Source organism: Oncorhynchus mykiss, chromosome 13 (genome assembly GCF_013265735.2).
Source record: "Oncorhynchus mykiss isolate Arlee chromosome 13, USDA_OmykA_1.1, whole genome shotgun sequence".
Lineage (NCBI taxonomy): Eukaryota > Metazoa > Chordata > Actinopteri > Salmoniformes > Salmonidae > Oncorhynchus > Oncorhynchus mykiss.
This window is the reverse complement of record NC_048577.1, coordinates 5,316,013-5,331,344: the sequence shown is the minus strand read 5'-3', so window position 1 is coordinate 5,331,344 and position 15,332 is coordinate 5,316,013. Positions and strand designations below refer to the sequence as shown.

Sequence of the window (15,332 nt, the reverse complement as noted above, 5' to 3'; positions counted from 1 at the left end):
TGCAGTCAGCGTTTAACCCACAGCTCCTCCGATGCAGAATCAGTGTGTGAGTGAGGTTGCTAGGTATGACAACCACATCTCACAGTCATAGTAAGTCAACAAAGATATAAAGTTCACAAAGCAAGTTTATTGATGTCATAGTGAGGAAATAAACCTCTGCACCTGTGATGGATTCTCTGTACAAATGTGTGTGTTAGGGAAGAGTGGAATTTATTATAGTGTGATCAGAGAGCTGTGTGTGTGTGTGTGTGTGTGTGTGTGTGTGTGTGTGTGTGTGTGTGTCAGCTCAAGTCTGTTCCTCTTCAGACTCATCCAACAGCACACACAGAGAATCCACTAAGCCTTCCATTAGAATATACACCTGGAAGAGAAAGACAGACAAAGAGAGAGAGAGGGGGGAGAGAAAGGAGGAGAGAGAGGAAGGAAGAGAGTGACAGAGAGAGAGAGAGAGAGAGAGAGAGAAAGGAAGAGAGAAAGGAAGAGAGAGAGAAAGGAGGAGAGAGAGAAAGGAAGAGGGAGAAAGAGAGAGAGCGACAGAGAGAAAGAGAAACGAAGAGAGAGAGAGAGGAAGGAAGAGAGCGACAGAGAGAGAGAGAGGAAGGAAGAGAGGGAGAAAGAGAGAGAGAGACAGACAGACAGAGAGAGAGGAAGGAAGAGAGGGAGAAAGAGAGAGAGAGACAGACAGAGAGAGAGGAAGGACGAGAGGGAGAAAGAGAGAGAGACAGACAGAGAGAGAGGAAGGAAGAGAGCGACAGACAGAGAGAAAGGAAGAGAGGGAGAAAGAGAGAGAGAGACAGACAGAGAGAGAGGAAGGAAGAGAGGGAGAAAGAGAGAGAGAGGCAGACAGAGAGAGAGGAAGGAAGAGAGGGAGAAAGAGAGAGAGACAGACAGATGGAGGGGATAACAGAGAGAGAGAGACAGAGAGAGAGGGGGGGAGATAACAGAGAGAGAGAGACAGAGAGAGAGAGGGGGGATAACAGAGAGAGGGGGGAGATAACAGAGAGAGGGGGGGAGATAACAGAGAGGGGGGGGATAACAGAGAGAGAGCGACAGACAGAGAGAGAGAGAGACAGACAGAGAGGGGAGGGGAGATAACAGAGAGAGAGACAGACAGAGAGAGAGGGGGGAGATAACAGAGAGAGGGGGGGGGAGATAACAGCAGTGTTAGTAAGCGATGTCAGATAAAGGATTATGGTTATTACAAAAGCACTAATATTACACTGGTAGTACAGATCTACAGTAGAGACTGTTTAGAGGTCCTGGTAGTGTCTATAGTACAACTCTACAGTAGAGACCGTTTAGAGGTCCTGGTAGTGTCTATAGTACAGATCTACAGTAGAGACTGTTTAGAGGTCCTGGTAGTGTCTATAGTACAGATCTACAGTAGAGACTGTTTAGAGGTCCTGGTAGTATAGTATAGTACAGCAGGCTCTACAGTAGAGTCAGTGTGGTGGTCCTGGTAGTAGATCTACAGTAGAGACTGTTTAGAGGTCCTGGTAGTATAGTATAGTATAGCAGGCTCTACAGTAGAGTCAGTGTGGTGGTCCTGGTAGTATAGTATAGTATAGCAGATCTACAGTAGAGACTGTTTAGAGGTCCTGGTAGTATAGTATAGTATAGCAGGCTCTACAGTAGAGTCAGTGTGGTGGTCCTGGTAGTATAGTATAGTGTACTAGCCTGTTGGTGCAGCTGTCTCTGGTATTTGTCCTGTAGTTCAGGCTCTACAGTAGAGTCAGTGTGGTGGTCCTGGTAGTCACTCTCAGGGCTGGTTGTGGTGGAGGAGGGCTCTCTGCCTGGTTCTTTACCAGGCTTACCTCCAGGACGCTTGTCCCCTACCGCCACCTCCTCACGACCCTTCTTCTTACTGCCCGGACGCTCCTGGAAGAGAGCACAGGAGGCTGCTGAGGGGAGGAAGGACGCTCCTGGAAGAGAGCACAGGAGGCTGCTGAGGGAGGACGGTTCTTAATAACGGCCGGAACGGAGGCAAATGGAATGTCATCAAACACCAGGAAACCATGGAAACCATGTGTTTGATCTATTTGATACCATTCCACTTACGGTGCATTCGGGAAGTCTTCAGAGCCCTTGACTCCTTCCACATTTTGTTACGTTACAGCCTTATTCTAAAATGGATTGAATATTTTTTCCCCTAATCGATCTACACACAATACTCCATAATGACACATTTTTGCAAATGTATTACAAATGAAAAACTGAAATATCACATTTGCATAAGTATTCAGACCCTTTAAAATCAGTACTTTGTTGAAGTACCTTTGGCAGCGATTACAGACTTGAGTCTTCTTGGGTATGACGCTACAAACTTGGCACACCTGTATTTGGGGAGTGTCTCCCATTCTTCTCTGGAGATCCTCTCAAGCTCTTTCAGGTTGGATGGGAAGCGTCGCTGCACTGCTGTTTTCAGATCTCTCCAGAAATGTTTTATCAGGTTCAAGTCCAGGCTCTGGCTGGGCCACTCAATGATATTCAGAGACTTATCCCAAAGCCACTCCTATGTTATCTTGGCTGTGTGCTTAGGGTTGTTGTCCTGTTGGAAGGTGAACCTTTGCAGCAGTCTGAAGTCCTGAGCGTTCTGGAGCAGGTTTTCATCAAGAATCTCTGTATTTTGCTCTGTTAATCATTCCCTCCATCCGGACTAGTCTCCCAGTCCTTGCCGCTGAAAAACATCCCCACAGCATGATGCTGCCACCACCATGCTTCACTGTAGGGATGGTGCCAGGTTTCCTCCAGACGTGATGCTTGGCATTCAGGCCAAAGAGTTCAATCTTGGTTTCATCAGACCAGACAATCTTGTTTCTCATGGTCTGAGAGTCTTTAGGTGTCTTTTCGCAAAGTGGGCTGTCAAATGCCTTTTACTGAGGAGTGGCTATCGTTTGGCCACTATCATGACTCTCCTGCCTCAGATCAGCTTGGCAAATGGCTGACGTTGACCAGACCCCTCTCATCACCCGCAGAAGAGGAGGGAGGGAGGGGGGCGGTTTTAACAACTTAACTCTCTGTAAATTAGGTAGGAGGGGAATCTCCCTTTTTCTCTTTAGTATTGGTAAAGAAACGTCCCTTTCGTCTACAGAATACTTTTCCCGCCAAAACTGTAACGTCCGAAAGAAAGTGAATATTGGAACAATATTTCTAAGATATGAATGTTAAGAATGGTCAGTGGGGATCTAAAGACTAATCATGTCATAGTGCTTTTCATTTTGTGATGTTATTAAAAACTCTGTGAACCAAATACTGTAACTTAGGAACGAACCCCCTTTTGGCTGTCAAGTTTCCATCCAATACATTGTGAATACAATATGAAGAACGATGAAAATAGTGTTGTTAAGATAGGAATGTGATTTTGTTTTTCTAATAGGATAATGGTTTTTCATGTCCTCTGCACATTAAATAGCCACGGCCCGAATGAGGTCAGAAGAGCGTATCAGTGTGATGGAACCACCCTTTCCGACCAGAGTGCTTAAAATGACTCGCTAAGAATTAACATACCAGACCAAAATACGCGACACCGTGAACCACACGTTGAAATGGTTAAAAACTTTGAAACTCTCAACAAGAGGTGAAGAAAATGAACTCACCGGACCAGGACCCTGGCAGTCTGCAGCTGCGCGTGTAAAGTGACTTTGGAACTTTGACTATCTACCCGAGGAAAAGAGGATAAGTTCACCTCAGACAATTACTGGTGAATCATTGAAGCCACAGACAACTAATAAAGAGGACATTGTAACCTCTGGTGGACAATCAGAGCATTACAACCCCGGGAGAGCCCACCGAAACTACTAATAAAGAGGACGTTGTAACCTCTGGTGGACAATCAGAGCCTTACACCCCCGGGAGAGCCCACCGAAACTACTAATAAAGAGGACATTGTAACCTCTGGTGGACAATCAGAGCCTTACACCCCCGGGAGAGCCCACCGAAACTACTAATAAAGAGGACATTGTAACCTCTGGTGGACAATCAGAGCATTACACCCCCGGGAGAGCCCACCGAAACTACTAATAAAGAGGACATTGTAACCTCTGGTGGACAATCAGAACCTTACACCCCCGGGAGAGCCCACCGAAACTACTTTCTGAGAGGGCATTGTAACCTCTGGTGGACAATCAGAGCATTACACCCCCGGGAGAGCCCACCGAAACTACTAATAAAGAGGACATTGTAACCTCTGGTGGACAATCAGAGCATTACACCCCCGGGAGAGCCCACCGAAACTACTAATAAAGAGGACATTGTAACCTCTGGTGGACAATCAGAGCATTACACCCCCGGGAGAGCCCACCGAAACTACTAACCTCTGGTGGACAATCAGAGCATTACACCCCCGGGAGAGCCCACCGAAACTACTTTCTGAGAGGGCATTGTAACCTCTGGTGGACAATCAGAGCATTACAACCCCGGGAGAGCCCACCGAAACTACATTCTGAGAGGGCATTGTAACCTCTGGTGGACAATCAGAGCATTACACCCCCGGGAGAGCCCACCGAAACTACTTTCTGAGAGGGCATTGTAACCTCTGGTGGACAATCAGAGCATTACACCCCGGGAGAGCCCACCGAAACTACTTTCTGAGAGGGCATTGTAACCTCTGGTGGACAATCAGAGCATTACACCCCCGGGAGAGCCCACCGAAACTACTTTCTGAGAGGGCATTGTAACCTCTGGTGGACAATCAGAGCATTACACCCCGGGAGAGCCCACCGAAACTACTTTCTGAGAGGGCATTGTAACCTCTGGTGGACAATCAGAGCATTACAACCCCGGGAGAGCCCACCGAAACTACTTTCTGAGAGGGCATTGTAACCTCTGGTGGACAATCAGAGCATTACACCCCCGGGAGAGCCCACCGAAACTACTTTCTGAGAGGGCATTGTAACCTCTGGTGGACAATCAGAGCATTACACCCCGGGAGAGCCCACCGAAACTACTTTCTGAGAGGGCATTGTAACCTCTGGTGGACAATCAGAGCATTACACCCCGGGAGAGCCCACCGAAACTACTTTCTGAGAGGGCATTGTAACCTCTGGTGGACAATCAGAGCATTACACCCCGGGAGAGCCCACCGAAACTACTTTCTGAGAGGGCATTGTAACCTCTGGTGGACAATCAGAGCATTACACCCCCGGGAGAGCCCACCGAAACTACTTTCTGAGAGGGCATTGTAACCTCTGGTGGACAATCAGAGCATTACACCCCCGGGAGAGCCCACTGAAACTACTTTCTGAGAGGGCATTGTAACCTCTGGTGGACAATCAGAGCATTACACCCCCGGGAGAGCCCACCGAAACTACTTTCTGAGAGGGCATTGTAACCTCTGGTGGACAATCAGAGCATTACACCCCCGGGAGAGCCCACCGAAACTACTTTCTGAGAGGGCATTGTAACCTCTGGTGGACAATCAGAGCATTACACCCCCGGGAGAGCCCACCGAAACTACTTTCTGAGAGGGCTTGGTCCTGACCGAGATAGACCACGAACGAAGGCATTCAACACGTAAATGCATTCATTCTTTTCTTGTTCCAAACGGCCGGTGGTTCGTGTGCAAAGTATATGATTCATGTGAAATGAGTCCTAGAACGTGTCCACGATAAGTGTCCTTTTCCTCTCTGTCTCTCTGTCCCTCTCTCCATCTAACATTATGTTGTAACAAGCCGTCATATCTTTTCCTCTCTGTCTCTCTGTCCCTCTCTCCATCTAACATTATGTTGTAACAAGCCGTCATATCTTTTCCTCTCTGTCTCTCTTTCCCTCTCTCCATCTAACATTATGTTGTAACAAGCCGTCATATCTTTTCCTCTCTGTCTCTCTTTCCCTCTCTCCATCTAACATTATGTTGTAACAAGCCGTCATATCTTTTCCTCTCTGTCTCTCTGTCCCTCTCTCCATCTAACATTATGTTGTAACAAGCCGTCATATCTTGTCAGTCCACTAGGGACCTTTGTCTCATGTCAGTGTGTATGTTGTTCTGTGTTATTATTTAGTTAGCTAGTAAATAAATAATTAAATCCATTTGTGTAGTGTCACGGCTCCTCCTCTGCAGTGCAGGGGGCGGTTCCTCCTGCAGGCAGAGGAGGGTCGTTAGTGATTGGAGTCACCTGGGCTCAAGGTATTTAAACTGCTGCTTCACTAATCTCTCTCTCTCTCTCTCTCTCTGCTCCTCCAGGTATGAACCTGTTTCGATTGTTCTTTTGTAGTTTTGCATAGTTTTCACTCAGTCATTCACACACACAGATTCACACATCCCTGCACTTTACATTATTATTATTACACTTTACATACACCTCACATTATGATACTTCCACACCTCATACCTTCTTCTTACTTTAAAGTTAATGGTTTTGTTTACAATAAAGAACATGTTTTTAATTGGCCTATACCTGTTGTTCGCGTCCCCTCATTTTAGCCACAGGCTATGAGCCGGCCTGTGACAGTAGTATTGAATAATGAGCTTAGGCTGGGGTTCTTGCAGATCCAAGAAGGTTGCGACCGATCAGAATGAGACTGATATGAGGTAATTATTAATAAGTGACGGTTATCGATATATCATTTATATCTTCTAGAGTTTAATTCGGGTGATGGTAACTCGTTAAACAACTTCTTCCGTGGTGCCCCAAATTCCTAATGAGTTAATTGTTACATGATTAATTTAAATCGGGTAACAATTAAATGAATAACAGTCATCAGATTATTTAAAGTCAAGTCACGACACCCCTCTACCATAAAGGCCTGATCGGTGGAGTGCTGCAGAGATTATTGTCCTTCTGGAAGGTTCTCCCATCTCCACAGAGGAACTCTGGAGCTCTGTCAGAGTGACCATTGGCTGTTGGTCACCTGCCTGACCAAGGCCCTTCTCCCCTGATTGCTCAGAGCGGCCAGTTATAGAGCGAGGGAGAAAGAGAGTTAAAGAGAAAGAGAGAGAAAGAGAGAGTTAGAGAGAATGAACCCAAGTGGTGGGAGAAAGAAAGAAAGAAAGAAAGACAGACAGACAGACAGACAGACAGACAGACAGACAGACAGACAGACAGATAGACAGAGAGAGACAGAGACAGAGAGAGATAAAGAAAGACAGACAGGAAGATAGACAGATAGATAGATAGAGAGAGAGACAGAGAGAGAGAAAGAAAGAGAGCGAGAGAGAGATAGATAGAGAGAGAAATACAGAAAAAGAGATAGATAGATAGAGAGAGAAAGATAAAGACAGACAGAAAGAGAGAGAGAGAGAGAGAGAGAGAGAGAGAGAGATAAAGACAGACAGAAAGAGAGAGAAAGAGAGAGAAAGACAGACAGAAAGAGAGAGAGAGAGAGAGAGAGAGAGAGATAAAGACAGACAGAAAGAGAGATATATAGATAGAGAGAGAGATAAAGACAGACAGAAAGAGAGAGATAGAGAGAGAGAGGGTGTACTGGTGTCTTTGTGATTGTGATATTTCTGCCGTATGTGCTGTTTATAGTTGTTGGTGTACAGATGGACATGCCTCTAGCTGTGTGTGTGTGTGTGTGTGTGTGTGTGTGTGTGTGTGTGTGTGTGTGTGTGTGACCACCTACATGCGTGTAGTGTGTGTGGCCGGTACAGGTGTCATAACTCACAACCTGGACACACAGTTTGAGAGCAGATGCACATTTTCACACAGTGTTCGGTTACCATGGCACCTGGTGACAAATAAACTGTTGCTAACCTATGACTCAACTATTCATCAGAGAGATGGAGAGAGAGGAGTGAGAGGGAAGGAGGGAGAGAAAGAGAGGAGGGAGAGAGAAGGAGGAAGAGAAAGAGAGGAGGGAGAGAGAGTGAGGCAGACAGACAGACAGACAGACAGGTGTTTGCTGCCATCTGGTGTTGGTATCAACCCTGTTTCTGGAGAGAAAACCTCCTGTAGGTTTTAACTTAAAATCATCCCTGAAAACCTACAGGAGGTGAAACCTAGGAGGGTATCTCTCCAGGGACAGGGTTGGAGATAAAACCTACAGGAGGGTATCTCTCCAGGGACAGGGTTGGAGATAAAACCTACAGGAGGGTATCTCTCCAGGAACAGGGTTGGAGATTAAACATACAGGAGGGTATCTCTCCAGGGACAGGGTTGGAGATAAAACCTACAGGAGGGTATCTCTCCAGGGACAGGGTTGGAGATAAAACCTACAGGAGGGTATCTCTCCAGGGACAGGGTTGGAGATAAAACCTACAGGAGGGTATCTCTCCAGGAACAGGGTTGGAGATTAAACATACAGGAGGGTATCTCTCCAGGAACAGGGTTGGAGAGCCCTGATAGGTATAAACCATCTGGTAATAGCTCCACCCCACTCTCTGATTGGATAGGTATAAACCATCTGGTAATAGCTCCACCCCACTCTCTGATTGGATAGAATATTAATCATCTGGTAATAGCTCCACCCCACTCTCTGATTGGATAGAATATTAATAATCTGGTAATAGCTCCACCCCACTCTCTGATTGGATAGGTATAAATCATCTGGTAATAGCTCCACCCCACTCTCTGATTGGATAGGTATAAATCATCTGGTAATAGCTCCACCCACTCTCTGATAGACTAGGAGTTACACTATATTACTAACACCTATCTGATCCTTTCAGATAAACATTGTGTCTCTGGTTGGGAATAGAGCTAGATAACATATACACAAAGAGACTAGGGGGTAGGAGGTTAGGGTGTAAGAGGTGTAAGAGTTTAGGAGGGAAGGGGGCAGGAGGCTAGGAGGGAGGAGGTTAGGGGGCAGGAGGTTAGGGGTGATTTGGGGATTTATTTTTTAGATTAGGTGAGTTCCTCACCTCCACTGGTTTCTCCTTCACAGCAGGCTTGGCTGCTCCCTTCTTCTCCTCCTTCTCTTTGACGCTCCCTCCCTTCTTCTCCTCCTTCAGGGGTGCTCCTGCCTTCTTCTCCTCCTTCAGGGGTGCTCCTGCCTTCTTCTCAAACTTCTCCTCTTTCTTCATCTTTCCCCCTGGAGAGGAATGGGTTGATAGTGGGTTGTAGTGGTAGACAGGCAGATAGTGGGTTGTAGTGGTAGACAGGCTAATACTGGGTTGTAGTGGTAGACAGGCTAATAGTGGGTTGTAGTGGTAGACAGGCTGATACTGGGTTGTAGTGGTAGACAGGCTAATACTGGGTTGTAGTGGTAGACAGGCTGATAGTGGGTTGTAGTGGTAGACAGGCTGATAGTGGGTTGTAGTGGTAGACAGGCTGATAGTGGGTTGTAGTGGTAGACAGGCTGATAGTGGGTTGTAGTGGTAGACAGGCTGATAGTGGGTTGTAGTGGTAGACAGGCTGATATTGGGTTGTAGCAGTAGACAGGCTAATACTGGGTTGTAGTGGTAGACAGGCTGATAGTGGGTTGTAGTGGTAGACAGGCTGATAGTGGGTTGTAGTGGTAGACAGACTGATACTGGGTTGTAGTGGTAGACAGGCTAATAGTGGGTTGTAGTGGTAGACAGGCTGATAGTGGGTTGTAGTGGTAGACAGGCTGATAGTGGGTTGTAGTGGTAGACAGGCTGATAGTGGGTTGTAGTGGTAGACAGGCTGATAGTGGGTTGTAGTGGTAGACAGGCTGATACTGGGTTGTAGTGGTAGACAGGCTGATAGTGGGTTGTAGTGGTAGACAGGTTGATAGTGGGTTGTAGTGGTAGACAGGCTGATAGTGGGTTGTAGTGGTAGACAGGCTGATAGTGGGTTGTAGTGGTAGACAGGCTGATAGTGGGTTGTAGTGGTAGACAGGCTAATACTGGGTTGTAGTGGTAGACAGGCTAATAGTGGGTTGTAGTGGTAGACAGACTGATAGTGGGTTGTAGTGGTAGACAGGCTGATAGTGGGTTGTAGTGGTAGACAGGCTGATAGTGGGTTGTAGCGGTAGACAGACTGATACTGGGTTGTAGTGGTAGACAGGCTGATAGTGGGTTGTAGTGGTAGACAGGCTGATAGTGGGTTGTAGTGGTAGACAGGCTGATAGTCGGTTGTAGTGGTAGACAGGCTAATACTGGGTTGTAGTGGTAGACAGGCTAATAGTGGGTGGTAGACAGGCTGATACTGGGTTGTAGTGGTAGACAGGCTGATAGTGGGTTGTAGTGGTAGACAGGCTAATACTGGGTTGTAGTGGTAGACAGACTGATAGTGGGTTGTAGTGGTAGACAGACTGATAGAGGGTTGTAGTGGTAGACAGAATGATAGTGGGTTGTAGTGGTAGACAGGCTGATAGTGGGTTGTAGTGGTAGACAGGCTGATAGTGGGTTGTAGTGGTAGACAGGCTAATACTGGGTTGTAGTGGTAGACAGACTGATAGTGGGTTGTAGTGGTAGCCAGGCTGATAGTGGGTTGTAGTGGTAGACAGGCTGATAGTGGGTTGTAGTGGTAGACAGGCTGATATTGGGTTGTAGTGGTAGACAGGCTGATAGTGGGTTGTAGCGGTAGACAGGCTGATACTGGGTTGTAGTGGTAGACAGGCTGATAGTGGGTTGTAGTGGTAGACAGGCTAATACTGGGTTGTAGTGGTAGACAGACTGATAGTGGGTTGTAGTGGTAGACAGACTGATAGTGGGTTGTAGTGGTAGACAGAATGATAGTGGGTTGTAGTGGTAGACAGGCTGATAGTGGGTTGTAGTGGTAGACAGGCTGATAGTGGGTTGTAGTGGTAGACAGGCTAATACTGGGTTGTAGTGGTAGACAGACTGATAGTGGGTTGTAGTGGTAGCCAGGCTGATAGTGGGTTGTAGTGGTAGACAGGCTGATAGTGGGTTGTAGTGGTAGACAGGCTGATAGTGGGTTGTAATGGTAGACAGGCTGATATTGGGTTGTAGTGGTAGACAGGCTGATAGTGGGTTTGTAGTGGTAGACAGGCTAATACTGGGTTGTAGTGGTAGACAGGCTGATAGTGGGTTTGTAGTGGTAGACAGGCTAATACTGGGTTGTAGTGGTAGACAGGCTGATAGTGGGTTTGTAGTGGTAGACAGGCTAATACTGGGTTGTAGTGGTAGACAGGCTGATAGTGGGTTTGTAGTGGTAGACAGGCTGATACTGGGTTGTAGTGGTAGACAGGCTGATAGTGGGTTGTAGTGGTAGACAGGCTAATACTGGGTTGTAGTGGTAGACAGACTGATAGTGGGTTGTAGTGGTAGACAGACTGATAGTGGGTTGTAGTGGTAGACAGAATGATAGTGGGTTGTAGTGGTAGACAGGCTGATAGTGGGTTGTAGTGGTAGACAGGCTAATACTGGGTTGTAGTGGTAGACAGACTGATAGTGGGTTGTAGTGGTAGCCAGGCTGATAGTGGGTTGTAGTGGTAGACAGGCTGATAGTGGGTTGTAGTGGTAGACAGGCTGATAGTGGGTTGTAATGGTAGACAGGCTGATATTGGGTTGTAGTGGTAGACAGGCTGATAGTGGGTTTGTAGTGGTAGACAGGCTAATACTGGGTTGTAGTGGTAGACAGGCTGATAGTGGGTTTGTAGTGGTAGACAGGCTAATACTGGGTTGTAGTGGTAGACAGGCTGATAGTGGGTTTGTAGTGGTAGACAGGCTAATACTGGGTTGTAGTGGTAGACAGGCTGATAGTGGGTTTGTAGTGGTAGACAGACTGATAGTGGGTTGTAGTGGTAGACAGGCTGATAGTGGGTTGTAATGGTAGACAGGCTGATATTGGGTTGTAGTGGTAGACAGGCTGATAGTGGGTTTGTAGTGGTAGACAGGCTAATACTGGGTTGTAGTGGTAGACAGACTGATAGTGGGTTGTAGTGGTAGCCAGGCTGATAGTGGGTTGTAGTGGTAGACAGGCTGATAGTGGGTTGTAGTGGTAGACAGGCTGATAGTGGGTTGTAATGGTAGACAGGCTGATATTGGGTTGTAGTGGTAGACAGGCTGATAGTGGGTTGTAGTGGTAGACAGGCTAATAGTGGGTTGTAGTGGTAGACAGGCTGATAGTGGGTTGTAGTGGTAGACAGGCTGATACTGGGTTGTAGTGGTAGACAGGCTGATAGTGGGTTGTAGTGGTAGACAGGCTAATAGTGGGTTGTAGTGGTAGACAGGTGATAGTGGGTTGTAGTGGTAGACAGACTGATATTGGGTTGTAGTGGTAGACAGGCTGATAGTGGGTTGTAGCGGTAGACAGGCTGATACTGGGTTGTAGTGGTAGACAGGCTGATAGTGGGTTGTAGTGGTAGACAGGCTAATAGTGGGTTGTAGTGGTAGACAGGTGATAGTGGGTTGTAGTGGTAGACAGACTGATATTGGGTTGTAGTGGTAGACAGGCTGATTGTGGGTTGTAGCAGTAGACAGGCTGATACTGGGTTGTAGTGGTAGACAGGCTGATAGTGGGTTGTAGTGGTAGACAGGCTAATAGTGGGTTGTAGTGGTAGACAGGTGATAGTGGGTTATAGTGGTAGACAGACTGATATTGGGTTGTAGTGGTAGACAGGCTGATAGTGGGTTGTAGCGGTAGACAGGCTGATACTGGGTTGTAGTGGTAGACAGGCTGATAGTGGGTTTTAGTGGTAGACAGGCTAATAGTGGGTTGTAGTGGTAGACAGGTGATAGTGGGTTGTAGTGGTAGACAGACTGATATTGGGTTGTAGTGGTAGACAGGCTGATAGTGGGTTGTAGTGGTAGAAAGGCTGATAGTGGGTTGTAGTGGTAGACAGGCTAATAGTGGGTTGTAGTGGTAGACAGGCTGATAGTGGGTTGTAGTGGTAGACAGGTGATAGTGGGTTGTAGTGGTAGACAGGCTGATAGTGGGTTGTAGTGGTAGACAGGCTAATAGTGGGTTGTAGTGGTAGACAGGTGATAGTGGGTTGTAGTGGTAGACAGGCTGATAGTGGGTTGTAGTGGTAGACAGGCTGATACTGGGTTGTAGTGGTAGACAGGCTGATAGTGGGTTGTAGTGGTAGACAGGCTGATAGTGGGTTGTAGTGATAGACAGGCTGATAGTGGGTTGTAGTGGTAGACAGGCTGATAGTGGGTTGTAGTGGTAGACAGGCTGATAGTGGGTTGTAGTGGTAGACAGGCTGATAGTGGGTTGTAGTGGTAGACAGGCTGATAGTGGGTTGTAGTGGTAGACAGGCTGATAGTGGGTTGTAGTGGTAGACAGGCTGATAGTGGGTTGTAGTGGTAGACAGGCTGATAGTGGGTTGTAGTGGTAGACAGGCTGATAGTGGGTTGTAGTGGTAGACAGGCTGATAGTGGGTTGTAGTGGTAGACAGGCTGATAGTGGGTTGTAGTGGTAGACAGGCTGATAGTGGGTTGTAGTGGTAGACAGGCTGATAGTGGGTTGTAGTGGTAGACAGGCTGATAGTGGGTTGTAGTGGTAGACAGGCTGATAGTGGTTTGTAGTGGTAGACAGGCTGTGGTGGTGGTCCTGTGTGTATTAGACTCACAACTGTGGTGGTGGTCCTGTGTGTATTAGACTCACAGCTGTGGTGGTGGTCCTGTGTGTATTAGACTCACAGCTGTGGTGGTGGTCCTGTGTGTATTAGACTCACAGCTGTGGTGGTGGTCCTGTGTGTATTAGACTCACAGCTGTGGTGGTGGTCCTGTGTGTTAGACTCACAGCTGTGGTGGTGGTCCTGTGTGTATTAGACTCACAGCTGTGGTGGTGGTCCTGTGTGTATTAGACTCACAGCTGTGGTGGTGGTCCTGTGTGTATTAGACTCACAGCTGTGGTGGTGGTCCTGTGTGTTAGACTCACAGCTGTGGTGGTGGTCCTGTGTGTGTTCCCCCCATGTGTCTGTCTCAGGGAGACCCAGTAGATGTCTGAGCCACAGAGCTGCACTGACCAGACCGTCCAACAGCTCTCTCCACAGCTGCAACCTGCAGGGGTTAACACACACACACACACACACACACACACACACACACACACACACACACACACACACACACACACACACACACACACACTTTTTTAAATAATCAACTGCACTACTGATCAATTTCTGTGGTATCCTTTCATTCTTTAGTTTCCCCATCAATATTCCCTCTTCTCTTTTCTCCAGACTGGTGCTGCATCTCTGTCTCCCTCCTCTTCCCTCCCTCCCTCCCTCCCTCCCTTCTCCTCACCCTATAGCGTTGTGTGGTAGTGGCGTGTGTTGTGTGAGTGGCTGGGTGAGCTCCAGGAGGAGGGTGTTATAGAGGCTCAGAGCCCCCTCTCTGGTGAGCCTCTGCTGGGGTCCATCCTGCTCCCCGTCCCCCTGGGGCAGAGCCAGCACCGCCTGGAGAGGGGAACAGAGAGGGAGAGAGGAGAGGAGGGTTAGGTCTTAGATCCACTACTCAGGGGCCTTGTTGTTAGTGTCCCTCCGGAGATCGGAAGGTTAGGGGTTCCATCCCCGGTCGAGACTCTGTGAATGGGACCTGATGCATCTCTGCTGTGCACGTGAGGTGTGTGTGTGTGTGTGTGTACCTGTCGTAGTGTAGACACAGAGAGGTCCCAGGCTGTTTCTCTGTCTTCTCCTGTTTCTGCGGTCACCTGCTGCCACAGGCTCTTCAGCGCCTCCACTGTCTCATAACGGTACTGCAGCTAGGACCGAGATGGACCAACAGTATACTGTTACAAACACAGTATGGGCCAGTCGTGTGTGTGTGTGTGTGTGTGTGTGTGTGTGTGTGTGTGTGTCACTAAACAACCCAACAGAAAGAGGAAGGTGTTATTCAGAAATCAGCTAGAACCATGAATGAACCTAACTCATCGTCATCATAGTAATCACTGAGTCTTTGTCCTTCTGTCTGTCTGTCTGTCTGTTTTTACATATCGAGAGAGAATCCATTCATGTTCAAAGACAAGAGCCACGATGACACATAATTATAGTAATGGCTGATAATGTTGATAATGACCGTGGCTGAAATGTAATCCTATCCCCTATATACAGCATGTCCACCCACTCTGCCTAGAGAGTGTGTGAAAACACCTATCCCCTATATACAGCATGTCCAGCCACTCTGCCTAGAGAGGGTGTGAAAACACCTATCCCCTATATACAGCATGTCCACCCACTCTGCCTAGAGAGGGTGTGGAAACACCTATCCCCTATATACAGCATGTCCACCCACTCTGCCTAGAGAGGGTGTGAAAACACCTATCCCCTATATACAGCATGTCCACCCACTCTGCCTAGAGAGGGTGTGAAAACACCTATCCCCTATATACAGCATGTCCACCCACTCTGCCTAGAGAGGGTGTGAAAACACCTATCCCCTATATACAGCATGTCCACCCACTCTGCCTAGAGAGGGTGTGAAAACACCTATCCCCTATATACAGCATGTCCACCCACTCTGCCTAGAGAGGGTGTGAAAACACCTATCCCCTATATACAGCATGTCCACC

At 47.6% G+C, this 15,332-nt stretch overlaps 1 protein-coding gene across 4 annotated transcripts in view; it reads right to left on the bottom strand.

Moving 5' to 3' along the window:
- Positions 1 to 108: 108 nt before the first annotated feature.
- The window catches only part of LOC110487506 (mycbp associated protein), a 50,757-nt gene continuing 35,533 nt past the window's right edge, over positions 109 to 15,332 (bottom strand). For 3 of the 4 annotated variants that reach the window (XM_036939941.1, XM_036939940.1, XM_036939943.1), the window contains 6 exons: positions 14,409 to 14,525; positions 14,069 to 14,220; positions 13,698 to 13,819; positions 8,804 to 8,973; positions 1,678 to 1,878; positions 109 to 361 (listed from right to left, as the gene is read on the bottom strand). In XM_036939941.1, coding sequence (XP_036795836.1) covers positions 287 to 361; positions 1,678 to 1,878; positions 8,804 to 8,973; positions 13,698 to 13,819; positions 14,069 to 14,220; positions 14,409 to 14,525 — 837 coding nt within the window. In that variant the 3' untranslated portion in view covers positions 109 to 286. The remainder of the gene's footprint in view (positions 362 to 1,677; positions 1,879 to 8,803; positions 8,974 to 13,697; positions 13,820 to 14,068; positions 14,221 to 14,408; positions 14,526 to 15,332) is intronic. The other variant, XM_036939942.1, reaches the window with a different exon arrangement.